Here is a 26,694-nt window from a genome sequence, read left to right as displayed (position 1 = left end):
TGCAGTTTAAGGCCAAAAGATTCAGCCCAGGCACAGTTATTTAAGAAACCTGAAAACACAGGTTTATGTAATATGCTGTAAATCTGTAACTAACAGCTATCATCAGTTTTAGTCAGCTGTAACCATTCTGAAATATATTCTTCATCAAAGAGTGGGAAGACAAGGATCTTAAACAGAACAATTCTTACTAAGAAGATAGCAACCTAAGGAAAAATTTGTAGCAGACTGATTTTAGCTGACAAAATCAAATATTTTAAATTATTTTATAAGAAAGAATGTTCATTCCTTCTGTTTGCAGTGGACTTTGCATTATAACTGAGATTAAAACAGAAGGTCTGAGAAAATTTGCCAAATTCATCCTCTTTAAAAAGCAGAGCAAAAATTAAGAATAAATACATTGAATCCTCCAGTTGTTGTAAAATTTGGAATACGTAGCATCTCCTTTTCATCCTGCACTTTTAGAAATAAAATAGCATTTAGGATTACACATTGTGTTCTGCAGAAACGTTAACTCTTCTGACGATAAGGATTGACCTTCAAAAGCCGAAGATGAACGGCGCCTTTACCATGTAAGAAGACATTTCACCACTAGAGGGAACTATTGGACTTCAGTGCCAGCGGGGGAAGCAGCAACTGCGTTACAAATGCCGGCGTTTGTTCCACTCCAGAAAAGCCTGCACAACCTTGCTGAAATCACTGCAAGTGATAGATCGCGTTAACTGATATAACGTGTAGAGGACAGACGAACATCGAAGCTTTTATGAGACAGTCAATAAATATTGAATATATGGTATATGATATTTATAATAAAAAGAGAGATTAAGAAGCTTGCTGCTCTTGGAAAAATTTAGAGAAAATTTTACTGAATTCTGTACAAATACTGAACTATTTCAAATTAAAAAGCTGCTTTAAAAAGGTAGAAAGAACTCATGTGATTTCCTAACAGGAGAAATCTCTATTCAACATAGAACATTGTCCTTTGCTCATTATTGTAGCAACCATTTTCAACAAGAATTATATTTAGTGACATGGTAAAGATGTCTCTTTTGTTTGCTTTCACAGAAGCACAGAATGGTTTGGATTAGAAGGGATTTTTAAAGGCCATCTAGTCCAACACCCCCTGGAATGAGCAGGGACATCTTCAACTACATCAGGTCCAACCTGACCTTGAAAGATTTCAGAGATGGGGCATCCACCACCTCTATGGGCAACATGTGCAAGTGCCTCACAACCCTCATTGTAAAAAGCTTCTTCCTTATATCTAATTCAAATTAATGCTCTTTTAGTTTAAAGCAATTACCCCTTTGTCCTATATGCCCTTGTAAAAATTCCTTCTCCAGCTCTCCTGTAGCTCCCTTTAGATACCTGGAAGGTGCTGTAAGGTTTCCCCAGAGTCTTCTCTTCTTTGGGATGAACAAGCCCAACTCTCTGAGCTTATCCTCAGAAGTGCTCCAACAATGATGATCTTTGTGGCCTCCTCTGCACCTGCTGCAGCAAGTCTACGTCCTTCTTATGCTGGGGGCCCCAGAGCAGGACACAGTAATCCAGGAGGGGTCTCGCCAGAGAGGAGCAAAGGGGAAGAATCCCCTCCCTTGCCCTGCTGCCCACACTGCTTTTGATGCAGCCCAGGACATGCAGTTTGGCTTTCTAGGCTGTGAGTGAACTTTGATTGGTCACAGTCAGTCTCTCAGCCAGCAGCATTCCCAAGTCCTTCTCAGCAGGGCTGCTCTTGATCTGTTCATCCCCCAGTCTGTGTTGATACCAGGGGTTGCCCCAAGCCAGGTGCAGCACTTTGCACCTGGTCTAGAGCCTCATGAGGTTCCCATGGGCCCACTGCTTGAGCTTGTCCAGGTCCTTCTGGATGGCCCCCTTTCACCCAGATGGGGCATGTGCAGTAAATTTATCTTTCTTTTCAGGGGTAGGGATTTTTGTTTACCTTGGTATGCCCTTTGCAGTTTGTGGCTAAATTTTTTCTTAATTTTGTTAGGTCATTAAGTGTTGCTTCCTCTAAATGCTAGGAAAAGCCGAATTAGAGGACTGTATATGGCATTTTAAACAGGCTGTGAATTGGTTTTGCTCTATCCACATTTCTAAGGCTGCTCCTCAAAAAGTCACTTCCTCCACATGATTCAGTGTTATGTGCTACAGCAGCATTTTAACAAAGGATCTAATAATTACTTTGGTAACGATATATTAATGCATTTCAGAAAATCAGGCAAGAGTTTGGAAATTTGGTTTTTTCCCGCCCTCAGCAGCATGTTGTACCATCAATGCATGATGTGGCCATGATTCCTCTTCCTCTGAAGCATCATGTAAGAACTGTGGTAGAATATCATGCACTACTGTCACACTCATACACACAGCTCTGCAAGTGACTCTCCTGAGGGAAAAAGCAAACTGTAAGGCAAAGCAGCACAGCACTGGTGTCTATCCCCAACCCTCCTTCCCTCCTCTGTTGTTCTGTTGTTCTGTTGTTTATTTGATGCAGCCTTGACGAGAGCAGTGATTTTAGCAGGTATGTCTGCATTATCTGACACATTTCCTCTGCTTCCAGCACCTGAGGTTGTTGCATCACATGAAAGGGTTTCCTGTGGATCATCGGCTTACAGCATGGGAAAATACCTCCCTTTATCAAATATCAGTACATTTGCTTCATGTCATGAGTGGTTCAACAGCTGTGTATTTTCCCTGTCAAGTGTGGAATTCCCCCAGTATTCTCCTACTCATTCACACTATATTGTTGGAATAAATCCAGTTTCCTGTGCTTTAAAGTTTTCCTTTGAGTGAGTAGGACTCGCTGCTTGGTAAGTTTTCCCACACTTAGTTATTTACATGCCCACTGCTCATTGCTGATTTGCTGTTCAGAGTGGGCAGTCACTCCTCTTGCCATTCTCTGCAGAGCACTGAAGCCAGGAATTCTTCCATTAGCTCCACACCAGTCCTCAGAAATGACTGATATGGGTTTGGCAGCACAGTTCCCCAACAGGAGCTGGGAGAGCTTCATGTAATAAGAATACAGAGTTCATTCACTAAATTATTTCCCAAAAACAATAAACCATTCTCCCATTGTCTCTGCTTGCTTGCTAAGGGGGAAAAAATGCCCTGAAATCAAACTGCTACTGTTCAATGTTGTACCAAGAAAAATATGCCTCAGCAGGTTGCCAGGATTTGTTGAAATTAGACATTGTTACAAAAAGCTACATACACTTCTCTTTTTTTCCATTTGTTGTACAGAATAGTTTGGAGTAGGCAGTAATTTATATTTCCTTGTTTCAGCTGACTTTTTTTCCCCGGATGAGATTTTCTCCCAATTACATGTAATTCCCTAGTAAAACGTTTATACCTTTCTTATATTTATTTTCTGTTGAATACTGAATGTTAAATTTGAAATGCTGCACCTGGGAAAACATATAAGTACTTTGCAATACAAAGTTCTGTTTTATATAGATGTGCAAAATGTGTCTGATCTTCCAAAAATGTGGTGTTTAGCACTGAATACAGATTTCAGGTGTAGTCGTGGCTAAAGTAGAAGTTTGGTGGAAACTGAGGACAAATCTTCCAAGATTAACAATGAATCAACTCATGTTTTAAAGCAGTTGAGTTAAACACACAAATGACGTGTTTATGTGGTATGAGAGATTATAATTGTGGCATTTAACTAGGACAGTGATGTGGGATGACAACAACAATAAGTGTATGTATGTAACAAAACTTACTTTTTCAATATACATGTTTAAATGGACTAAGTTGTTTCTCAAATGCTCTGGTATCTACTGGGGATTCCCTGGTAATAGCTGAACTCTGTCTCAAAAAGACCCTTGGCCATTTGTGATTCCTTCCAATTCACATCTTAGTTTTACCAAGAAACCCATCTCTGCAAGCCAGAAAGGAGCTGCTGCATGGTTTAGCTGTGTCCCCATATAAATGGAGGGAGCTTTGGAAATTAAAGTACACCTCAGCTTCTCAGCCTAATTGCCACAAAATGTATCTATAGTTCAAGTATGTATACTGAAAAAGCAAGTTTTACATGGAAGAAAAAGGAGGAATACACCTTTGGTAGCTGAGATACGACGAAGGGGTCAAGGGTCCCAGTAGGCAAAAACATGGGCTCTCTTGCAAAGAGCAAAAAAGAGCATAAGACAACCTAGACCTTGGATGATAGGAAGGTGTTTTTATAGAAGGGAACATTTCCCCCAGGTGTAGCAGTAAAGGGAGTACTATACACAGCCCTTGCATGCAGCTCAGTTAAATTATATTAAACTACTTCAAAACATGTACAAAGAAGCATAGAATTAATTTGAGATACTGAAAATTACTGAGATTTATGAAAAGGAACAAGGAAGATGTAAGTTCAAAGTATTTATTTGAGATGAGTGAGTCATTCTGTACATTTGTTGATATGCAGAAACTGCCGTAATACCCAGGGAAGTAATAATGAACATCTTCATTGGTCAGAAAGAAAAACAAAGGTGTGATATTTTTGTTTCCTTAGAAGGTTTGTATTGTTTGCTAGAGCTGTTTCCAGCTGGTAATAAATGCAAGGCTAAACTGTGATATCAGAACCATGGCAATAGATGTCAAAGTGAACTTAGTCAAAGTCGTTTGCGTGGCTAATATGAAACACATTTTGATGCATTAATTGTTCCGGAGCAGAAATAATTAGAAACTGAAAATGAAAACAAGATAATATCAGTGGTAAAAGGCATACTTAAGGGTACACAGTCTTAATACCCCAAAAATGTTGGATGTTGTACTGCTTTTGGGGGGGATACATTAAGCTAAAACTGTTGGCCGGATCTGGCAAGCAATAGATTTGGAAGGCCTGAATTATTTAACCCCTCAAGAAGACAGCACATCAGTATTTTTACTTATGTCATTATATTTGAGATAAAGTAGACTCGTTTCACTTGATGGATGAATAAACTGACATTAGGAATCATGCAAAATAAAAGAAGAGTAGTTAAATGCTGAAACTAACAATAACACAGTAAATTCTCCAACTTTTCAGTTTGGACCCTTTCTGGAAGACACATGCATAAAATGGATGTTATTTTGCTCTGTGTAGGGATAAATAGTTGTAATGTTACAGTAATCCACTACATACTCAATAAGACTCAATATTCAGGACATACTGTTACTATAGCATAGGATATTGAAGTTTTTATTTCTACTTTATTGCTTTAATGAAAGCAGCCTGGTTGATATTATTGCAAAGGAAAAAGACTGAGCCAAAAGACTTGAGGGACTAAAAATGTTGAGAGAGAGCCTTAATGAATCAGGATATTGCTTAAAATAATTATATAAAGTGAAATAAAATATTAAGGGAAATGTAAATATACATTAATATATGAAGATAATAATAGTACTGCATTTTAAGCTTTTCTTTCCTAAGATAATATATAAGCAGTTCAATATTTTTCACAGTAAACAGTCTTCATTTTATATTCATGAGTAAAGGTAAATCTAAATTATTCAAGACAACACCCTAAATAAAAAGCTACTTTCATAGAACAGATAAACATTACAAGTTATGTCCAAGCAGAACTACTACCTTAAGCGTAAGAGTAGAGAAAGCACTGTAAATTCTTCAAATGCCAAGCATATAATAAAAAGAAGGTAAAGGAAAATGGCTACTGTTCACTACTATTTTAACAAGAATTTTTAATACGTTGTCATTTATGTTGAGTCATCTTAGATCATTAAGCACTTAGATGTTAGATGGCTGAATTAGTTAAAATCCTCTAGACAATAAATTCCTCTATCATCAATCATCTATAATGCATGTCTATTTCTTGAAGGTGAGTTGTTCCATTTTAAAAGCTTTCCAGATGTGGAACTCTCTTTACCTACTCACACCTCTTCACTAACATCTATTAGACCACTTGAAGTCAGATTATTTGAAGCCCAGTTCCGAATGTACTTGTTCCAAAGCCTTTTATAGCTGGACAGCCTTTGTCCCCTTTGTCCCCCATGCCAGAAAATCCTGGCAGACTCTAACATCTTCTATATGAGTTTCCCACACAACAAAATACAGGCCATCAAAGCTTTCAGAGCTCCTTAGCAAGTTGCAATAAAAAGGGATGTGGATAAAAGATAAAAGAATTTTGGTCCCTCAGGAGTGCGAATATACACCAGTATTTATTTCTCTGCAGGAAAAGCAGCATATATATCCCAATCTTCAGAGACCAAATGAAATATAAAGGAACTTCCCAAATCTTGTTTGGTTGACTTCAAGTAACTTTTTTAGATAAAAATTGACACATATTTTGAAAACACCTGGAAGCGTCAGTAACTTTCCTCCTAACAGCTAAGTTATTCCTGAACAGCTAATTTATTATTGTGGCTATTAGCTGAGGCCATAAAACGAAAGAGAGAAAAACTTCAAAAAAGAAAGAAACCCCTAAGGCCTGACCCAGCTATCAGGCTATTTAAAATTTGTAGCATTTCCACAAAAAAAGCTGCCCTGCCTGGAAAAGATTACCCACATTCTAGCTTTTTTAAGTTTGTCACATGATGTTTTGTAATTCTGCTACTCCAAGACACTTTCTTAGTTCTGCGGCCTTCTTCTCCAACTGCTGAATGTTCCAGTGCCATTGTCTTTTATTTGAATGGACTTTGTTCAGTTGACAATGCAAACGTTTTAAAATAGCATCATATCTCTTATTCTGTACCTAAAAAAAAAAAAAAAATCACTTCGAAATTTCATTCAAGTGAAACTATTTACAGAGGTGAGTTCAGCTCACCTAATTCTGTCCCAGTATATATTCTGGCATTTGACCAAGTCACTCCACGTTTACTTTTAGCTACTGAAGAGACAGAGACATCTAGGAAGCCTTTCATCTGACTTATTTCAGATGGCTGGTTTAGGACAACATGAATCATGCCTCACTTTCCCATTAAGGAAAGAAAAGCTACGTTCTACTAAGACCTTAAGTGCAGAGTTCAGTGTGGGTATCTGCTCTGTAGATGTCTAAAATTTAACAGAGTAACTACCACCCAAGGACTCAACATGTCACAGCTCTGGCAAGGCTTTGCACATGGAAGATTTCAGGCTCCACACTGAGAGGTGAGAAAGAAGATATTTTCATTCTTTGACAAGCATGTTTTGGTATAAATGAGAATAGAAATGAGGTAACCTCGATGGCTGTAGCAGCACCTTTGTAGCTGCACTGCATTTAAAATGGTACATTTTCCTTAGACAGGCAATACTGCGGCAATGCAGGACTGTCAATTCTGCACTCATTGCTGCCTTGCGCAGAGAAGAATGGCCGCTGCAGACAATACTCTGAAATATGCATTCTTAAATGTAAAAAGAATGAAACATTCACTACAATAAAAATGGAAATAGCAGGAATTCCCTTAATGAAATTTGGGCTTACTTACCATTGTAAATGGCATATGAGTGGTAGTGTATAATTATTCTTGTGTCTGCTTATTGAAGCATTATTACACTGTATTTCACATGCACATGATGGTGTACAGCTGCATCAGAACCACAGCACTGCCAGTGACTTCCTGAAAATCTCGCTGCCTAAATTTCACAAATAACTAGGAAATTTCCTCACTGGTACTCTATAAATTACACTGCCTTTTTTTATTGGTGATGGTTTGTCTTCCTGCATGTTACCTCACTGGCCACTATAATTGTTTGCAACTTTTCAAGGGAAGCTGTCAGATTCATTCATCTGAATGAGTGCTTGGGGCATCTGCATCACCAGGACTACGTTGTATGACACTGAAATATCTATTGTCTAAAGCATCAATATTATCTGCTTTTTTTAGAAATGAGTCTCTGGCATTATTTGGAACAGTCTGGCACATCTGCTGAGGGAGGGAGCACTAATATGCTTACCGGAGACTGGGGAGAGACAACATTGTGCTTTTCATTGGGTCTTGTGTACATGAAAGTCAAATACTGGAAAAAAATTGTCTGGGCACTCGTGGTATCTCCACCACCAGGGTTGTTTAAGGACAGGATAGGCAAGCATCTGCCAAGAGTAATATAATCACACACTGACACTGGGGAAAGACGTCAGCAAGGGAATAGACAGTCTTTCAGGTTGGTTTTTTTTTGTATTACTTTTACATAACAACAAATTTTCAATTATTTGTGGATATCTTGAATTAGTCCTTATGACTGAAGCTTTGACCCTAAACAGATAACCACCCTGATTTATTGCTGACATCCCTGTCCAAGGCTTGGAACAGGATCTGCTTTTCAAGATATGGGTGATGGGGCTGGTGCTCAGGAAAGAAAGAGAAGGTCCACAGGCTGCTTTAAGAGTCAGAATCACAGAATATGCTGAGTTGGAAGGAACCCATCAGGATCATCAAGCCCAACTCCTGGCCCTACACAGGACATCCCCAAGTGTCATGTGCCTAAGAGTATTGTCGAAATGCTCCGCGAACTCTGTCAAGGCTTGGTGCTGGGAACACTCCCCTGTGACCACTCCCCTGGGGACCCTGTTCCAACCACCCTCTGGGTGAAGAGTCTTTTCCTGATATCCAGCCTAAACCTCCCCTGACACAACTTCAGGCCATTGCCTCGGGTCCTGTCAGTGGTCACCACAGAGAGATCAGTGCCTGCCTCTCCTCCTCACAAGGAAGTTGTAACTGCGATGAGGTCTCCCCTCAGTCTCCTCTTCTCCAGGCTGATCAGCCCAAGTGACCTCAGCTGCTCCTCATAAGGCTTCCCCTCAAGGCCCTTCACCATCCTAGCTGCTCTCCTTTGGATGCTCCTAACAATTACATCAGATGTCAGCAGTCTGTAGCTGAATTCCACCACTGAGCTCAATAAAACCTCATCCATGTGCCTAGTATCTCACTTTATTCCTGTGCTTGAGTTTTCTTTCCCAAGTTGTGCTGAGGACTGCTGGGTATAAATGTCCCTGTCTATCCACTGTCAGTTCTTATATAAAAAAATGGACTGTTTTCAGGAGAGTTCTTAACAGAAAATAATACCCTGAAGGGTTTTGGGTTTGAAGCTGCTTCCTTCTGAGACAAAAAATTCATATAATACAAAAAACTGAAGAACAGGTTAACCTTCACTATTTCATTAAATTGATTTTGATAACAGAACAGAACATTATTTTTAGGCTACCTAATTTAAATTTAGGTTTAGAGAACTTTCTTAGGATGATGTTGCCTTGGTAATAGTATATTTTCTCAAATGCTGATTAGCAGACCTATTCTAAAGCAGCTGAATTTTGCTTTTCAGGTTAAAAATTCTCTCTGTTCTCTATCACATAAAAAAAGATCCTCTCTTCCTCCTACATTTTACAATGGGCAATAGACATAACCTTAGATCAGGTAATCTTTATATTTTTAAGCTTTGCTCATTAAATTTCGTGGCATCTATTTGAACTGATAAGATAAATGGTATGAAACTTCCAAATGAAAACTTATCTAATCATACAGGGTATTTTAGTAAGGAACAAAACAAAAAATATAGTTCAATTATTTAAAAGAGAAGGTTTTAACTACTGATAAGAATTTTACCTTGTCAGCTAATTAGGAGCTGCTATGTTATTCCTAATTTAATGTCAGCTCAAATTAGGGAGATTCATGGGAAGTCCATTTTCTAGGTGCATTTGATTCTTCCACTGATGAGTTATCAAGTCATGAATAATCAAGTCAGCAGTGAAATGTAAAGTATTTCAGAAGTACTACAGAAATTTTAAAATGTGCATTTTGCATTTTGCTTTACTACCAGTGACCTCTTTCTTTTTAGGGAATAATTCCAAAAGTTCACAGATTAACTTCTTCTTAAAATACTTCAGAAGGAAATGTTCTTAACAATTAAGCTCTGAATTTCAGAAAGACTATCAGCACCCAGAATTTAAGACCACATCATTACTGCACATACTTGAACAATGTATAGCCAGCAATGGTGTATAAAGTACTTCAGACTTCATTCGCACTATCTACCTTCTGTCAGGAGAACTGCAGTTAAATTTTATTCAAATGACTCACCTCAATTTCTTTTCTAAGCTTAGCATGCTTTTTCTTCTCTTCTTCCAGCAGATCTGTTTTTTTATTGATGACATCTTTCAATGTTGTGATTTCGCTTTTTAAAAGTGTGATTTCTTCCTGCAGATGTAAGCAAGATACAGAAATCCACTCCTTGAAAGGTTGCACAGCACATCTATTAAACTTATTAAAAATGTCTCATTTTAACAGTCTCAATTAAGAGAGATGAGATCAAGATCTATAATAAACAACTTCACAATAAACCTATTAATGCTAATTAAAACGTTTATTTTGAAAGCGTAATTAGAATTACTTATTAAGTATTTTATAGCATTTTTTTAGACCTGTAAGAATATATACTCTTGATATGAAATACGAAAGCTACAACAATACAGGACTTTGAGCTCATTTTGGTGGTCTTTGTTTAAAATGTAATTAACTGCAAAATGGAAGACTATTTAATGTAATATTTGAGATATGTTTTTCTTTCTCATAGAAAAGTACGTTAATTAGCTTTTAGTAATCAATATTGAAAGATCTGTAGTACAAACAAATTTTCATCAATTTACATTAACAGAGTACCATCAGATTTTCAGTAAAGTAAGTTACATCAAAGTTGAAATCTTTGATCCCATGTCAACTTCATCCTTGTGTTTGTCCATATATTGGAAAGAAAAATTCCTATGGGGTTGTTTTTGGTAAAAATTGCAATTGGGCCAAGTGAAAACAACAGTGTTAGATTAGAACACCAAACATATTTTTCCTCTCTTCTAATTTATATCACCATCTCATCAAATCTACCTCCTGCTGGCAAACAGCTCAAATTTAAATTTATTTTGTTGACAGCAAAGTTTAAAGGATATTGTATTTTTACCTGAAAAATGCAACACTATGGCAATCTTCCACAGAATTCTGAAAAGTGTCCATATAAGTTTATCCAAAGATAAAGCTTAATTTACAGCTCTGTAATATTTTCATATTTGAGTTCATTAGATCACACAATACAAACCTGTTTTTTACAATATTACACAGATAACAATAGCTGATGATATTTTTCACTGCATACTGAAGTAAAGATTTCTTCAATTAACACAGCATTATGAATTACCTATATTTCCTTGTAGTCAGTCCCTCATGAACCATAAAGATATTAGGCAAAATAATTATATTAACTATATCAAAATTATTTCCCATAAAATGAAATAATCAAAAAGGAAATAAAGTACCTGCACTTGTTTTATAACAGATCCTTCTGGATTCTGAAGATCACACATTAACTCCTCTTTCTTTGTCTTTAATTCTTCAACAACAGCTTTCTTTTTAGCAAGTTCAATCATAACTGGCATTTTACTTTCCATCTCCCAAAACACATGTTTATGTTCCTTTATTTTTTCCCGATATTCATTGTTTCTTGCAAGTATCATCTCAAACTCCTCTTGTACTCTTTCTGCATCACACCTCAACTTTAAATTTTCAGAATACAGCACTCTGACTTGGGCCTCCAGATTTTCACACTGATATTGTGTCACTTCTATGGCATCATCTTGCAGATGTATTTCCCTTTCTGTTGTCTTTGTTTCTAACAGAATAGAATTCATTTCTTTTTCTAGTTCCTGGCACTTTGCCTGTAAAATATTTCAGCGTTCAACTAAGAACATTTTTTGGGGGAAGATATGAAGTGTCTAGTTAAACACTCTAATTCAATAGTCTTCTTTTTCACTTGTCTAAGGTGGTTTGAATGGAAGACTTAAATTTCTTATTATCATCACCTTAGAGGCACAACGCAAGAATACTAGTTTAGTCTTCTCCCCTTAGATTGAGTCTAAAATATGAAGTAAGATATCCTTGAACTCACTTTAAGTTCCTCACATTTACAAGATATATAGGACGTGGCAAATCAAACCAAATCCTAATGTCTGCTTAGAGATGAAACCTGGTGAAGTCCTAATCAGACTAAAAATAACTAAAGATGGCAAAAATCCCTTGCAAACCCACACAAACACATAGAGGAGTGTGTCAGGTGATGAAGCTTAACTAGACTGTTCAGCTGAGGTTTTTATTCCGGCCTTCATCACAGTAGTAGTTGAGAGCTGAATTAATCCCAGCTATTTTCAACCCCGCAAGAAATATGTATCTAGTCCTAAAAACTCCTCTACATAATCTCACTGATGAGAAGTGAACAAAACCAGGAAGTAGTACTTTAACCCATCATAAGAAATCACAGATTCATCAGGGTTGGAAAGGGCTTGTAATTACCTAGGGCTTTAAAGTTCTGTGGGTCTTTTTTAAAACAAATACGTTTTTAAATTGTTTGATCACAAATTATTATTGCAGCATCATCAGGCTATATTACAGGATACAGACAAAGCTTCTTGTAATGTGTGGCCTGTCCACTGACATTCCTAAGAAATACAAGATTTCACTCCTACTTCAGAAATGTTATCTTTGTGAAAAATTTCAGATAACAATTATTTCAGTTGTAGAGCTATGCACAGATATTATAATTGGAACTCTACTATTTCCATTTCCATTCTTCCATGCTCAAAAATATCAACTGGTATCATCTTTTCTCAGACTTATAAGTTAAGTTTCTCAACAGAAATTTGATCTTGAAGGTTAAATAATAATTGAAAGCTTAATAAATGAGGAAAGAAATGACCACAGATTTTTCACACAAACTACACGCATCCAGTGTTCTACAAAATAGTACTGAATAATACCAGTATTTATGACTACTTAGAATACCCACTTCAAACATAAGGGGTGAAAAAAAGAATTTTGTGTCAAAAAATACGGTAAGAAAAAAAATTCTATAGTCTGGAGAAAATCTGCCAAAAAAAAAAAAGTTTTAAAATCCTTCCCTCAATATTTCTTAAGAAATTACCATTAAAAAATTTTCAAAAAGCTCTAACTTTGCATTTAGTTGTTGTGGGTTTGCTTTGTGGGTCCAGCTCAGTATTTTTGTTTTGTTTTTTTTCCAAGTAACAAACTTGGAAAACTTCACCTGCTGTAATGAAGATGTAGCTGTGTTGTGGCCTTACAAATGGAAATACATACTCACAGTTTTGGCTGAGCCTAAATGCCACACACATGAACAGAATAGCTGCCTTACACTTAAATGCACTCACCCATTAAGTACCATCAGCTTCTCTCGTTCATGGAAATACTTCCTCATCTAATGAAAAATAATTGATTAAACTACTCTAAACAAGGTTTATTACCTGCAATTGGAAAAGAACTGTTTTGCTTTTTTCTATGTCTGACACCTGTGACTGCTGCTGCTCAAAAACTCGTTTCACAACTTCAGCTAGTGGTGGGGAATTTTGCTTAGCCATTTTAAGCAGATGTGAAGAACTGGAGGGACAAGAAAGAAGTGAATTGTTTTAGCTTCAATCCGTTTAGTTCCTGTTGATAAAATAATATTAAGGGCTTTTCCGTGGGATTGCAGATTGATACATTCATTTGATCTGGTTCATTTTTAATCAGCAAGACCAGGTTACTCAAAGCTAATCACTGAGAATTAGAACACTTTTCTTGCAGAACCTCATAAAATAAACCACTGCGATGGTTTATTCCATCTTCGGCTTCTCTGCACGGCAGATCCTCAGTTTGGGAGCACAGCCGTAACTCTTGAAAGCACCTCAAGAGCGCCTTAAGCGCCTGAGGCCGCGCTCTCGCGTTCCGCCCGAGCTGCTGCGGCCGCCGCACGGCACCGGCAGCGCTCTCAGGGCCGCCGCCCTCAGGCCGCCGGTCCCCGCCACCGCCCGGGCAGCGCCGGCCCGGGGCCTGAGGGAGCCCAGGGGCGCGGGGAGACGGGAGAGGGGCCGATCCCGCCGGGAGCCGCAGGGAACACGGCGGGAGCCACCCCTTAGGAAACGTGTGGCTGCTTCACCACCCGTGGCGGTGGTGCCGGCCCGCTCGCCCGTGCCTGAGGCCGTCCTGCTCAGCGCCCTCCGCTCCCAAGTTCCCCGAGTTACCCCTTTCACCATATTAGACTGCACTTGCTGCCCTCGTTTGTTGTGCGGAGAACATTAAGTTTTCCCGAGCACCACTGGGTTACGAAGGAGAAGAGATGTGACCCGGTTTCTCCTGGCCTATGCCGTGCCCTGCTCTGTAGCCATGGACTTGCCTCTGGTCCACTTGTACTCCTCTAGGGAATTCTAGGGAATTTTAAGCTTAAATCGCACAATTTTTATAATATGATTTTATTATTTACCTATTTTGTAATTTTTATGTTTTTATAACATTTAACTTAAAAATATAAATATTATGTATTATATTAAGCAGCTTATATATAATATATATAATATTGAGCAACTTGCATATATAAATATACTTAAATATAAAAATACTTTTTTAGATAAATTTATAATAACTATTTTATAATCTAATTGCTCATCTCTGCATATGACCTTGTTTATTTTGTCCCTTTTTTGAAGTGGCATAAGCTGAATATAATATTTCAGCCAGAGATATCAATTTGTCATTTTTCAGAATTGTTTTGTACCCTGAATATTTTCTGACCTTTTCCTTCTCAGCGTTCTACACCAAAAATAACCCCGGTAATTAGTTTTGCTTCCTTAGTCTGGCTGAAGGAAAGAAAATGATTGCATTGGTTTCTCTCCACCAAGTAGTTCTCCTGTTAATTTTTAATGACCTAGCTCAGCCACATTTGGCAGTGGGGTGGAAAGCCTCAGAGATGACGGATTTCTGCAAACTTCAGGGAAAGAGATGTCTGGGTGCGGAAGGACAAGATAGCCTCATCGGCTCCCTTTGGGAGGGAGAACCAGGATTCAGCTCTCATCCCTCTGTCCAGCACGTGCTGAAAGGAACAGCAGGAGGGGAGATGGCTGAGCTCCCTATGAGTGTTTTGGACCTGGCAGTAGGTTTACTGTAGTTGCAGGGAAAGGAGGAACAGGAGACAGTGATTCATGGGAAATCAGACTTTATTAATTCCTCTGTCCATTAAAAAATTACTGTTCTTTTTTTCCTGCTCCTTTCTTCCATTGTCATATACTTAACAGTCATGACTATGATTTTAACACAGCTGAGGAAATGCATTTATTGTCATTTGATTCTTGCACAAAGCCTGATGTAAATCCCTCATTTTCTTGCTTGCCTTTTAACCTTTGCATTGTCCTGTCAAAGGATTAAGACCTTTTCACTAAACTCTGTGAAATTTCTGACTGCTACAAGCAGAAATTGCCATCCTCATTTGGGGCCTGTCGCCCCAAAAGCTGACATTGTGTAACCTCTCTGTCTAAGTCCGGAATATACTTTTTCTTGACTGGCTGCCAAATTCTTCACTGGAACATGCAGCTACAGCTCAGAGAGGAAACTCCTTCTCTCTGCACAAGTTTAACTTCTTTGTGTGGTTGTCCTGTTTGGCTGTGCCGTGCGTTCGTGAGTTGGTGGGTGGTTGTGCAAAGCTGGGGTAGCAGGAGTTGCGTGGCAGGGGTAACGCTGCTTCCGGGTGCAGCGCTGCCCAGGCACTTGTTAATCATCTTGGTGCCTTGTGGAACAGTTTGTTCTTTCCGGTGGAACCAGCAGCAGCAAAGCAGGGTCCCGTCGAAAAGAAGAAATACAGGTTCGCGCTACAGCCTCACACAGCACAGGAATTTCCAGCTTGTACAAATCAGCTCCGAGACTGAAAGAAGTGAGATATATAAAGCTGGAAATGTCTGTGTATTTTATCAGATGGTACCTTTCAGAATTTAAAAGGATTGTCCACCTGTGTAAGTAAACTCCTGTGTTAGGAAAACTGCATGTGCTTCAGTATTTTTGTTGTATGTGGTGATTTCTGTTTCTTCAACCTTGCCTAAAAAAACCTAGGTTAAAAGAGGAAGAATGTTTTATTTTAATCCAGTTTAAGAGACTTAAATGTATTTCTTTTCTCCCGTTTTTTGAATTTTCTTTTTTGTATTTGCTCTTGTTGAAATTTTACACATGTGCTCTTATCTCTGTTCATTTGGGCTACTTCAATGACCTGTTTTCTTTCTCGGGGCATCTCTCTCTGGCACATGTTAAATATCTCTTGCCATTTTAATTTTCAAAAAATTATGTCTGTTCTCTCAGTTTCTCTACTAACATAAGATGACCAGCAGGATTCAAAGATGCAGGAAATTGTCAGCAATCTTGTCTTGGCTAACAGTGAACTTTCAGAATTAGATTTCTGGGGTTCTTGAAAATTGCTTTTTTGCATCTCTTTTCTACCTGGGGCTGTCTCTTCTCTGCAGCCTGGTTTTATTTCCTTTATTGTTCTTTTTCTATATTCACTTTGCTTTTCTACTTTTTGCTCTTGTTACCTTCCTCACCTCTCATATCGTTATTGATAATTTTCTTTGATCTATTTTTTCTTGATATCTGTACAAGAAAATCTTATTAACCTCCAAATGTTTGTACTGACAGTTTCAGGGAGTGAGAAAATAGCTAATGGGTGGCCTTGGCTTCCATTTTGTGCAAGTATTTGTCTTGAATTGTGTACTAAAACAATCAACTCCTTAATAAATGTACTTATTTTTTTGGATGAGGCTTCAATGGAACACTGGGGCTGTACAGCATGTTAATGAAAACCTGAATATGCATTTCCCATAAGCTAAAACATTGCTGTGCTTGGCAAGCCTGTATTTTGAGAAGGGCATTTTTGGAGCGACTTAGAAAGGAGTCAGTTTGGCTATGATTGTAAGCAAATTTACTGTGACACCGCTGTCCTCACTAGGACTCTGTGATGCGAAGCTGGAAGGATATGAGGGTGAATCAGCCCCATTGTTCCTATGTGTACATCCCAATAATTGCCCCTGTAGAGTTTTTGCAGTGCATACACAACTTAATAACAATGTATGCAATTACCTGTCCCTCATCAAACACTTTCCTTCCACCCTTTCTTTGGTGGTATTTTTCTGGGCAAGTACGAGGACAGCAGTGAACTCTAGTGACCTTCCACTATTGACATATATGAAGTGGAGCAATAATCTGTTTTTGCACTATGCCTCTCAGTTGTACTATCTTTCCTAGGACTATTAGCTATACCTTGATTGGGATCATGTCACACTCAGACAGGCCTCCCACAGAGTGTCAGGGTAGGGAAGGAAATACTCTGATTTCCCAAGTCATGGTCTTTAGCATGAGTCTGTTTCAGCACTGTTTTCTTAGCAAGCTCTTTCCTCTAAAATCCATTATGAGCTATGTGTAAATAATCAAGGGTCATAAATTCCTTGGCAGTTGCTTTTATCTGCTATCACATTTTGATACTTTCAGCTTACCTGTTTTGATAGTTGCTAATTAATCTTTGTAAGTGTTCAATTCACAGAAATGAAAACATCATTTTCAGTCAGGATTATTTTTCTTCCAGTCTGGGGGAAAGAACAATGAAGGAGACACAGAATGTTTTCTGTAAAACCTTCTCTAAATAAGCTGTCCTTTAAAACCACAAAGGTCTTTGACCTCTCATTTCAGTGTAGAAACTCTGGGAATCCACTGTCAAACATAAAATGCCAAGGAGTACATCACATCTCCCATAATGATAGGCCTCAAGTACACACACAAGTAGTATTTTTGCAGGATAATGATGTGATGTGAAGCCAGAACATTCATGTGGTTACAGGAGAATGAGGTCTTGGGGCATGAAAATTGTGCCGGCGTTATTTGGTGTGGTTAGCTCTGGTAGCAGAACACTGATTTCAAAGACTTAAAAGATTCTCAAGTTCTTTGTTCCTGCAAAGATAAGAATTTTCCTACAAGTAAATTAATATTCATGCACAATTTGTTGCTGTGCCAAAAAAACCCCTGATGGTGTTTAAAAGTGCTCTAAATTATTATGGGGTCTTACAAGTGGTGGTAAAGGTGTATATATTTCTGCTAGGTCAAGCACAGTGCTTAGTCATGAAATCTAAATAGGGGTCTTTGAGGTTCCCAAAGCAGAGGGACCTAGCCTTTTGTTCCAGACCTCTGGATGCCTGCACTGGAAATGGAAAGATTCTCAGAGAGATAGAAAAGAAAGTCAGAAGCTTCTGAAAGAATATGTAAAACAGGCCCCCATAGCAACAGAGAGAGGAAGACATGGATTGACGAGTTTCCTAGCTGGGCTTGGATCAACAAAGTTCAGAAAAGGGAAAAAACAAACCACCAAAACCACTTACACCGTGGGCCACAAGACAGATTGTGAATGATAGGATGATATTGGATAAGCTTAACACGTTGGTTTCAGAGCAGAGTGCAGCTAGCAGAGTGAAAAAGCTGAGCCAGGGAGTTGTGCACAGTATTTATTACTTTAGTTTAGTTCTAAATACTTCTTTCATTACTAGGTAAAATTTCAGTAACCTGTGCTGAGTTCTTGTGTGTGCTGAAAAGAAGAACTATCATGGTCAATGTGTCCCTCCACACAGAAGTCAGAAATTAGCAAGTCAATACTTTTGGAAGTGCAAAAAGGAGAAGTACAAAAGGTCTTGTGAAGGCCTGCAGGAAAAAATGTCATTGCCCTGACAGCTCAGCACCCTACTGCTAGGAGGGGCAGCAGACATGAGCTCCATCTCAGCCATAAGTATGTTAAACACCTCCAAATAAATTGTTACAGAAACTCCTCCAGTCCCAGGAAGCTAAGGGACCTCTGCATTTGTTTGCATCATGGAAGCTGGAGGATGGCCCATCAATCATGTTAAGAAGATCCATTAGGCTAATGAGGGTTAATTGATTCAATAAATCTAATCTTATGTACCAACCTTTCATCATCCCTGACCTGGGAAAGAGCTGAGGTAGGTGGGGTGGTGGGGAAATACCTAAATGCTTAAAAAAATACATAATTATTCCCATTTCCACTAGTTCTTTTGTTGGAATTTCTTTTGATGCAGCTGGGAAAGCCTAAGTCAGTAATTAACTGCTATGTACATTCTCTATGCAGTATCACTGAATTAAATGCCTTAACATGATTCCGTGTTTGGACTAACAGTGCTGTTCTTGCCTTTTTGTTTGTTTTTCATGTTTTGTTACTACTTGACAGCTGTAGAAGCCTTTAAAGATCCTGGAATATGGTGGAAGCAGTACTAATAGATCTGTTCAGCCTCCCAGCCAACTTGCAGAACAACATCCAAGGATTACTACACAACACACTGGAAACCATTGAGAAATGCTCTTCCATCCATGCTCTGTGTGTTTATGTCATGTGTTGCCGGAGGCAGGGGAGTGAAAGGAAAGATGAACAAGAGTTCTTGTTTCCAGCTCTGAGAGGTTTTCAGAGTCTGAACAGAAGACTGGAGGTGATATGTGCTCAGACTACAGCTGCTGCTTTGTACACCATCAAACAGAGACTAGATGAAAAAGACCTGAGCATCATTAAAGTTATTCTCCCTACCATAAGAAGAGACTTAATGAAAGTATATATAGACCATCTCTTTACGGCAGTCTACCAGTTTGAATTCGAGGATTTACAGGTGGTATCTGACTGTGAAAGCCTGCAGATATCTGAACCTCAGCATGAAGGGCAAACACTTCCTTCACAGGATGTAGCACTCATCCAAAGTGAGATTCAGATGTACTTGGAAAGCCTGCCAAGCCTGAAAGGGGAGCTCACCATCCTCAGATCTTCCCTGATCCCAGGTAAAGAGAGTTCCAGCTAATAGTTTTTACAGAGACTGTTACCAAGCATACTCCTTCAAGGGAGTTGCAAAATGGGTAGGATTTGGAAATGCCTTCAGGCATCAAATAACTCTATATGATGTTGTAGTATCATGTCTGTAAGAGGGAGAAAGTGTCAATAGAAATACAGCAAAAGGCTAGCAAGGCCTGGGCATGATTTGAGGAAAGACAGTCCTGGGTTTAGTGAGGGCAGACCATAACATTTTCTCCCCTCTGTGTGGGAATGACACACTTTGAGAGCTACCATCATCATTTGGAAAGGCAGTATAAGAGTTTCTCCTGGTCTGCAGCCCTGGACATGCCTGATGTCTCAGTGTCCCTGCCATGGCATGATTATGAGCAAGAAGGAAATTAGGAATCCTTAAATTTAAATGCCAGAGCTAAATCCAAGGTAAAACAATACTCTACTTGATTGGCTGATTCCAGGTCTCTTCAGTATGAACCCATGTAATAGCCAGCTTGGTCTTGTGTTGAAAGCGTTTGTTGTGTTTTCTTGCCTTGCCAGATGATATTTTCTTACATGGGTTCACCACAAGGACAGGTGGGATCTCCTACATACCAACTCTAAGCTCCTGCAATCTCTTCAGCAGTTGCAAGCGGAGGGACCCACAAGTCGTTGTTAAAGAAAATCTCCGCCGGCTAGCTAATGCTGCAGGATTTAACCCAGAGGCTTTTCACAGAGTCAAGGTATCTTATAAAACAATGGATTCGAGTAAATGGCTCAGATATTCCTTCATGTATCACTGGCTAAGTTGTAGGCATTACACTTATCTTTGTTGGCAAGAACTTGTGATAAGCAGGACAATTAAAACATTTATGCTGGCATCTTATCTGGGGGAATAGCCATCCAAACTACCAGCCATTTGGTGCAATATGGAGAAGCAGTACTGATTCTTCCAAGTCTGTTCTAACATTTAACTTACCACAGAGTAGAATAATCAGATAAATGATCGGAGCACTTTCTCCTAAAAGAAAAATACACCATCGCTTCTATAGTGGCTTTCTACTGGTACATCTGCATGGCGTTTCAACAAGAGAGCACCTGATTTCCAAAAGTAATCAGTTAGTGCAGAAGACTGTTTCATGTCAAAGAAAAAACCTTGTACTAGTCAGAGCTGATTTGTTTTGCAGCCATATCACTGTCCACGTTCTGGTTTTGTTTTGACAGGTTGATCACGCTAATGCTGTGTGTATTATGGGAAAGACAGAGCCTGACAACTATGATGGAATAGTTACGAATCAGAAGGGTGTCACTCTGGCAGCTCCAGGTGCTGACTGTATACCCGTGCTGTTTGCTGATCCTGTCAGAAAAGCCTGCGGTGCTGCTCATTCTGGTAGGAATTGCACTCCCTGTGCAATGCAAAGATTTCCTGGCACTCTGAGATACAAGAACTCAAAGCTGGGCTTTCTTCTCTCTATTCCAAACAATGCCCAAGTGCAAAATTGGCTTCTGTCTATTCCAAAAAATAGACTGTCTCTAGGCTGAGCCTGTTTTGGTTTTTTTTCCCCCTAGAACAACATTAAAATACTTTGACCATATTATAAAAATTAATTTCTGACGTATCTCTGTTGTATTCCCACTTCAATGTTTAAAGCACAGAGGAGCTGTGAGATATCTCGAACTGCCCAATCCAGGACACTTGGGAAAAAGAACTCTGTTAATGTGTATGTTGGGGGGGGGGGGGGGGGGGCAGGGGAGGGGAGGGTGTCTAAGCTAATTTATTATTGGATATAATTATTTAATTTTAGGTGTAAATGCACCTCCTAATATATACCTTTAATAATTGCATATATTTTCAGCTACTAGAAAATTTAAAAGAAAATTGATACCAATTTTTTTTTTAACCTCTCATTTCTCACAGGATGGAAAGGTACATTGTTAGGAGTGTCTATGGCCACAGTAAATGCTATGGTATCTGAATATGGCTGTAACATGAAAGATATCCTTGTGGTGCTGGGTCCGTCTGTGGGACCTTGCTGCTATAAACTTCCTCACGAATCAGCAAAAGAATTTCACAGAATTGATCCAAAGTGTGTGAGACTGTTTGACTCTGCAAATCCTTATATTGATATCAGAAGAGCAACAAGGTAAACCTCCTGAGGGAACAAAAGACTAATTCCACATTCATTACTAATAATTATTTTGATCCTGTATTATTCAGCACTAATATGGTGAGGGTTCTCAACAAAGTACTCTCTAGTTCTTTGCAGATCAAGAAAGGGTACCTTTGAATTAATGGTATTTACTCACTTTTTCTGGGTTTCAGCTATTTTTTTTATTGTTATACTGTTAGTTTATGGATCATAGACAAAAGTTCAAATTTAATGGGATTTTACAGGTTGCAGGAAAGCAATTATTTTAGTCTAATACAGAAAGAAAATAACAAGAAAAGCAAATGAAAGCCCCAATCACAATATTGGTACAGTTTGTTCAGTTGGTACTTGAGGTTCTGCCTTAATGATAGTGCCTTATGGAATGTGAGGATGTACAAAAAATATTATTTTCTGTTTCTCTTTTTTTTTTGAGGATTCTTCTTGAGAGAGGTGGGATTCTTCCCAAGAACATCCAAGATGATTCTATCACAGACCAGAACCAAAATATCACTTTCTGTACTGCCTGCCACCCTGATAAATTTTACTCTCACTTTCGTGATGGCACTAACTTTGGGACACAGATTGGCTTCATATCAATCAAAGACTGAGACAGTATCTCTTACTCTAGAACAGCATTTAGATAATAAGTCTGCTGCATTGTCTGGCGTCCTGGTCTCCTCATAGAAGTTCTTCCTCTTTCCTAGACTTGCAGTAGGGAGTTCATGGGTCATGAGGTTCTCCTGCCTCTTCCCTTCCTTGCCATTCTGAGGCAAGAATAAGTACCTATGGTGTGGGGACAGCAGTTCTTGTGTGAGACAGCATGCACAGGAAACAAGGACAATCCAGACCAGTGGCAAAATCCTTCTACAAGACCCAGATACAAGCTCCAAGTTTATGGATCCTCCTTGACCAAATATTTTACAGAAACCTCACTGTCTTAAGGTGATGGAAGCACAAAAAAACGCAGTCTTCATTAGCTTCTGGTTGAGACTGCTAAATGACATTAAGTATGACATTGCTAATACAGGAAGGGAAGGCCAGTATTGCACATTACCTGTTTGAGACACCCAACTTTGATAGTTTCAGCTGAAGCCTTACAAAATTTTGTGCATTGGATTAATTTTCTTCTTTTGATTAAAGAACTCCAAAATATTTACAGGACTTTTCCTACGGAAAATAACTTGAAAGTGAGAAGCAAGCAGGCTCCTTTGGGGCAGACATTGAAAATATATTAACTCTCACCATTCTGTAATTTTTGGTTGCAGAAAAATCTTAATTTATGATGTGTATGTTCATGTCTCCTTAGGATTTTTTTTCTTTAAACAGTGCTTTGATAATGTCATTGACACAGTCTAACAATGCCAAGTTATTCAATAAATATCTAAAAAGTTCTGTGAATTTATCCTCAGGTAATTTTACTGACCAGTAGTTGGACTTTTGTGTCTTACAAAGCAAATTCTAAGTGTGCACTGTTTTCTTTTCGCCATAAAAAAAATGCCTCTAGATTTTACAACAGACATGATGTTTTCTGACACGCAGACAGTGAGCGATCGCTAACAGTGAAGCTGTGCTGACTGCGACTTGCAGGGGTGCCAAGCACAAGCCTTGGGCCAGCGGCGCGCATGACGTGCTTTCTATTTCGGATTCCGTGAGCCTTCCCCGGTCTGACTGTTCTGCCCACTAGAGGTCAGTGCTCGCCCACGCTGCGCTTCCACCCTGGAGGCACGGATGGATGAATGGATGCGGGTCCAAATCACGCGGATTGCAAAGCACGGCACAGCACACGCTGCTACTTTTGCCTCTACAGTCATCTTCCAACTTGTTCTAATATCTGTGCTTGAAGAATAATCTGTTTTCATTTTGATTCGGGGCTGATCGAATTGGAGCTTTCCTTGTTTTCAGGAAGAGCAGAAATTTTAAAATAAACTTCCTTTTACTGTGAATGGTATTTCTCAGAGAAGAGTCTGGCTCTGAGTATGTTCTCTGACTGTAACCACCTACAAAAAAAAATATGCTTCTGCCACCCATTTTACTTCTTCAGAAATATTCTTCTGCTGCTGTAGCACTGCAGTCATTGACAATTTTCAGTTACCTTTTTAAAACTCCATTGCTTTCAGTTTCCCTTGTAACTTCACAGTGGTGATGTTCAGTTGGCTTCAAACTGGAGGCTCAGGATCCAGCAGGGGCAACACTCACACTGCTCAATTTAGAGCTGCTAAGTGCATGGCTGCACACCAGCTAATGGTGTGTATGGTATGCATTACGTGTATTATTGACTTGTTCTAAATATAGGATAGTATAATTATATGGACACTGACAGGCTTATCTTGCTGCACTAGTTAAAAACACCAACCCGACATCCTACCTTCACCTTTTAGTCCTGTCCCTTTGCCTTGATATCTGTACCACTTTATGGATACTGATTGACATAGCAGTGAGGTGAATAAGGTATCCTTCCTGCAGCAACAGGGGCAGTAGCACTACATAGCTTTCAGTCCCTGCACCTGAAGCTCAGCCAATGCTTGAGCAGTCTGTCAGTGCCCTTCACTTAACCCTCTTCCCTTGTGGATTAAGGGTATGCCATCAAAAACAGCTGAGTTACTTGGTTTTGCAAGGCACTTAACAGCTGAAGCATCATAGGGGCCCATGTGCCTGCTGTTATCCCATCTCACCTCAATGATGGTTTCAAACTAATGCATTAATCCTTGCAGTAAGTAGGAAGACCTTGCAGCCATGCTACTTACCACGGTTCAAATGCTCAACAGTACATTAAGTCACACTAACATGATACTGATAGTAAGCCCTGGCTTGTTCTTACCTGTTCAAGAATTACCGTAGAGATTTTGTGTTTAGAAAAATATCGTTGACAGGTCATGGTAGGACTGTGCAAGCTGGAGAGAATATCAGAATGAGCAGAAACACCAAAGGCTTCACCTTTTAGAAGACAAGTCGTTACCACAATTGTTCTTTTTTTCTTTTACATGAATTACCTAGACTGTAAACCTTTCAAGAGAAGAAACAGTCTTTTGCACATGGATGACTGAGGTGGAGAACTCCATAACCAATAGGAAAATACTGTAAGGGTCAGTCCCAAGTCAGGGTAGGCTCTGAATCATAGCTTCTTTCAAAAGGCCTTGCTACAAATGCATTTTAATTCTGGTATTAAAAAAAAAAAAAAGTTTAGAGGAAGGGCATGATAGGAAGGAGACTAGGCTGTTTCACATCTCTATTTACTTTTCATTCCTGTTGCTTACGAAAGGAGGCAAGCACATCACCCCTGATTCACCACCTCTAGGGAAGCTCTTAAAATGCCTCATAAATTGTTCAGCTGTACCTAACTAATTATCAGATCCCATTTATTAACCTAATATCTATTGAATTTATAAGCTGCATTTTCCCTATTATTATTATTAAATAACATTATTAATTATGATAATGGTGTACCCTGAGGAGAGCACATGACATGATCACATTGAATATTGGTTTTGATAGTTGTTACTGTGCAAGTAACATTTGTTACTATTGTAGATTCTTAATATGGGCCTCTTTATTCACATTATATACTTGAATGAAGTGTACTAAAACATGTCTGAGAAAGGCTTTATTCACTGTTCCAGTAGAAGAGGGCAGCTCTAGCACAGCCTTCTGCCTGGGGAAGCAGTGTGAAACTTCAGAGGCGTAGATCAAAGCCTGAGATAATTAGTGAAATGTCTATCCAAACCATGGCATTTTTTGCCACAGGTATGACAAAGGTGAAAACTATTAAGGAAGTTAGATGAAAAATGTTTTTAATGCATTTGTAGAGGTTAGTTCCATCAGTGGCTGCTAGTCTCTTTCTACTGACAACCCGAGGAGACAGGATGGAGGCAAAGCAGTTCTGCATTTGACTGCTGTGTTCGTGATTGGCTACAAATTGAGAAGCCATGGACCTGGACATTCAGCAGAGCATTTGGGCACATCTTGACTCACAGAAAGTATGCAGTCGCTCCCAAATTACAAGCATTCAATTGCAGGAAAGCATCTCCTTTCCCCAGCGTTAAGACGGTTCTGCAAAGTGGGTGTCTTTGCTTGTGTTGTTTTCCTGCTACTTATCTCTTGTGCATCGCTGTATTTCTCTCCAGCACCACTCACAATTGCCCTGTGAGGACTGTGAGTGTGGTCACAGGGGGTTGGAAGACATGGATGCCATTCTGCTCAGAGCAGCACCAATACTGCTTTCTTTTGTATGCGTGTGCCTTCTTTTCTTTTAGCAGCAGTGTGAAAATCCTTGTTCTCAGCACAGGGTCTTTATCACTATCCTCCAAACCATTCCCATTTTACAGGTTTCCAAAAGAGCTCCCACTTTCCGGCTTATATAGCAAAGAAGTCAATATTCCTAGATTCCCTTGCTGCTGTCCTCATTTCCACTCCATGCTCAATTTGCTGCTGGGCGATGCAAAGAGGGAGATGAGCTGCACTCATTTGTCCTGAGGCCCAGAAGGGCTGTGCGTTTGCGTTTGCCTTGATGTCATGTGTGTGAAGCCTTTGTTCTCTGAGTACCAAAGTCCTTCCTGAACTCCAGCCTCTTGTACAACAATATTAACAGGACAGTGCACTGACAGGAGTAGTATGTGACAGAGGAAATAATGTATTGACCTGCTGAGGGATTTACATACCTCCAAAGACTGACAGCAACCTCTGTCTGTGAGGCTGGCTTGTTCTACTTTCCATTTCCAGCATATACTGTCCAGTGCTTACAGATGAATGACTTGGATAGATATGTACATGGATTTAAAAACTGTCCTAATTGAGTATATTCTTCTATACAGGATGCTACTAATCATTATCCAGTGTAACACCTTTTTATAAGACACGGAGTTTGCTGTTGTGCTTGCTTTAAATATACAGTGCCTGCAGCTGTGCTGCTAAAAAGCATGGTTATGTATTTCCCAAAGGCATGCAGAGAAATAGGAAGCTAGCTTTTTTAAGTGAATCCCTCTGATCTTTCATTAGTAAGCGTTT

General features: G+C 39.2%; 2 protein-coding genes across 4 annotated transcripts; one reads left to right on the top strand and one right to left on the bottom strand.

The window, feature by feature from the left end:
- Positions 1 to 4,399: 4,399 nt before the first annotated feature.
- Positions 4,400 to 13,546, bottom strand: CCDC122 (coiled-coil domain containing 122). The gene is made up of 3 exons (XM_039554861.1): positions 11,196 to 13,546; positions 9,973 to 10,089; positions 4,400 to 6,671 (listed from the first exon to the last, which is right to left on the bottom strand). Exons 1-3 carry the CDS (start codon positions 11,565 to 11,567, stop codon positions 6,507 to 6,509), a joined length of 654 nt encoding a protein of 217 aa, XP_039410795.1. The 5' UTR covers positions 11,568 to 13,546; the 3' UTR covers positions 4,400 to 6,506.
- A 1,767-nt stretch (positions 13,547 to 15,313) lies between these two features.
- Positions 15,314 to 23,653, top strand: LACC1 (laccase domain containing 1). Of its 3 annotated transcripts, none has more exons than XM_010405636.4 (6): positions 15,314 to 15,704; positions 18,965 to 19,560; positions 20,105 to 20,286; positions 20,768 to 20,933; positions 21,462 to 21,687; positions 23,233 to 23,653. In XM_010405636.4, exons 2-6 carry the CDS (start codon positions 18,993 to 18,995, stop codon positions 23,237 to 23,239), a joined length of 1,149 nt encoding a protein of 382 aa, XP_010403938.1. In that variant the 5' UTR covers positions 15,314 to 15,704; positions 18,965 to 18,992; the 3' UTR covers positions 23,240 to 23,653. The 3 variants fall into 3 exon arrangements, with proteins under 3 accessions (XP_010403938.1, XP_010403937.1, XP_019145137.1); XM_010405635.4 differs by having other exon boundaries at positions 15,315 to 15,704; positions 22,127 to 23,653; XM_019289592.3 differs by lacking the exon at positions 15,314 to 15,704 and adding an exon at positions 15,857 to 18,719 and having other exon boundaries at positions 22,127 to 23,653.
- Positions 23,654 to 26,694: the final 3,041 nt, after the last annotated feature.

Source organism: Corvus cornix, chromosome 1, assembly GCF_000738735.6.
Source record: "Corvus cornix cornix isolate S_Up_H32 chromosome 1, ASM73873v5, whole genome shotgun sequence".
In the NCBI taxonomy this organism is placed as follows: domain Eukaryota; kingdom Metazoa; phylum Chordata; class Aves; order Passeriformes; family Corvidae; genus Corvus; species Corvus cornix.
Note: the sequence above shows the minus strand (reverse complement) of the source record. Positions and strands in the feature narration are given on the sequence as shown.

Bases quoted from the DNA above. Each gene is read 5' to 3' on its own strand.
- CCDC122 (XM_039554861.1), bottom strand. From the start codon at position 11,567: ATGAATTCTATTCTGTTAGAAACAAAGACAACAGAAAGGGAAATACAT. The intron at 10,090-11,195 runs GTACTTTATTTC...TTACATCTGCAG, and splicing joins CTGTTATAAAACAAGTGCAG to GAAGAAATCACACTTTTAAA. The intron at 6,672-9,972 runs GTGAGTCATTTG...TTTTTTTTTTAG, and splicing joins AGCTTAGAAAAGAAATTGAG to GTACAGAATAAGAGATATGA.
- LACC1 (XM_010405635.4), top strand. From the start codon at position 18,993: ATGGTGGAAGCAGTACTAATAGATCTGTTCAGCCTCCCAGCCAACTTG. The intron at 20,287-20,767 runs GTATCTTATAAA...TTGTTTTGACAG, and splicing joins AGGCTTTTCACAGAGTCAAG to GTTGATCACGCTAATGCTGT. The intron at 20,934-21,461 runs GTAGGAATTGCA...CATTTCTCACAG, and splicing joins CTGCGGTGCTGCTCATTCTG to GATGGAAAGGTACATTGTTA.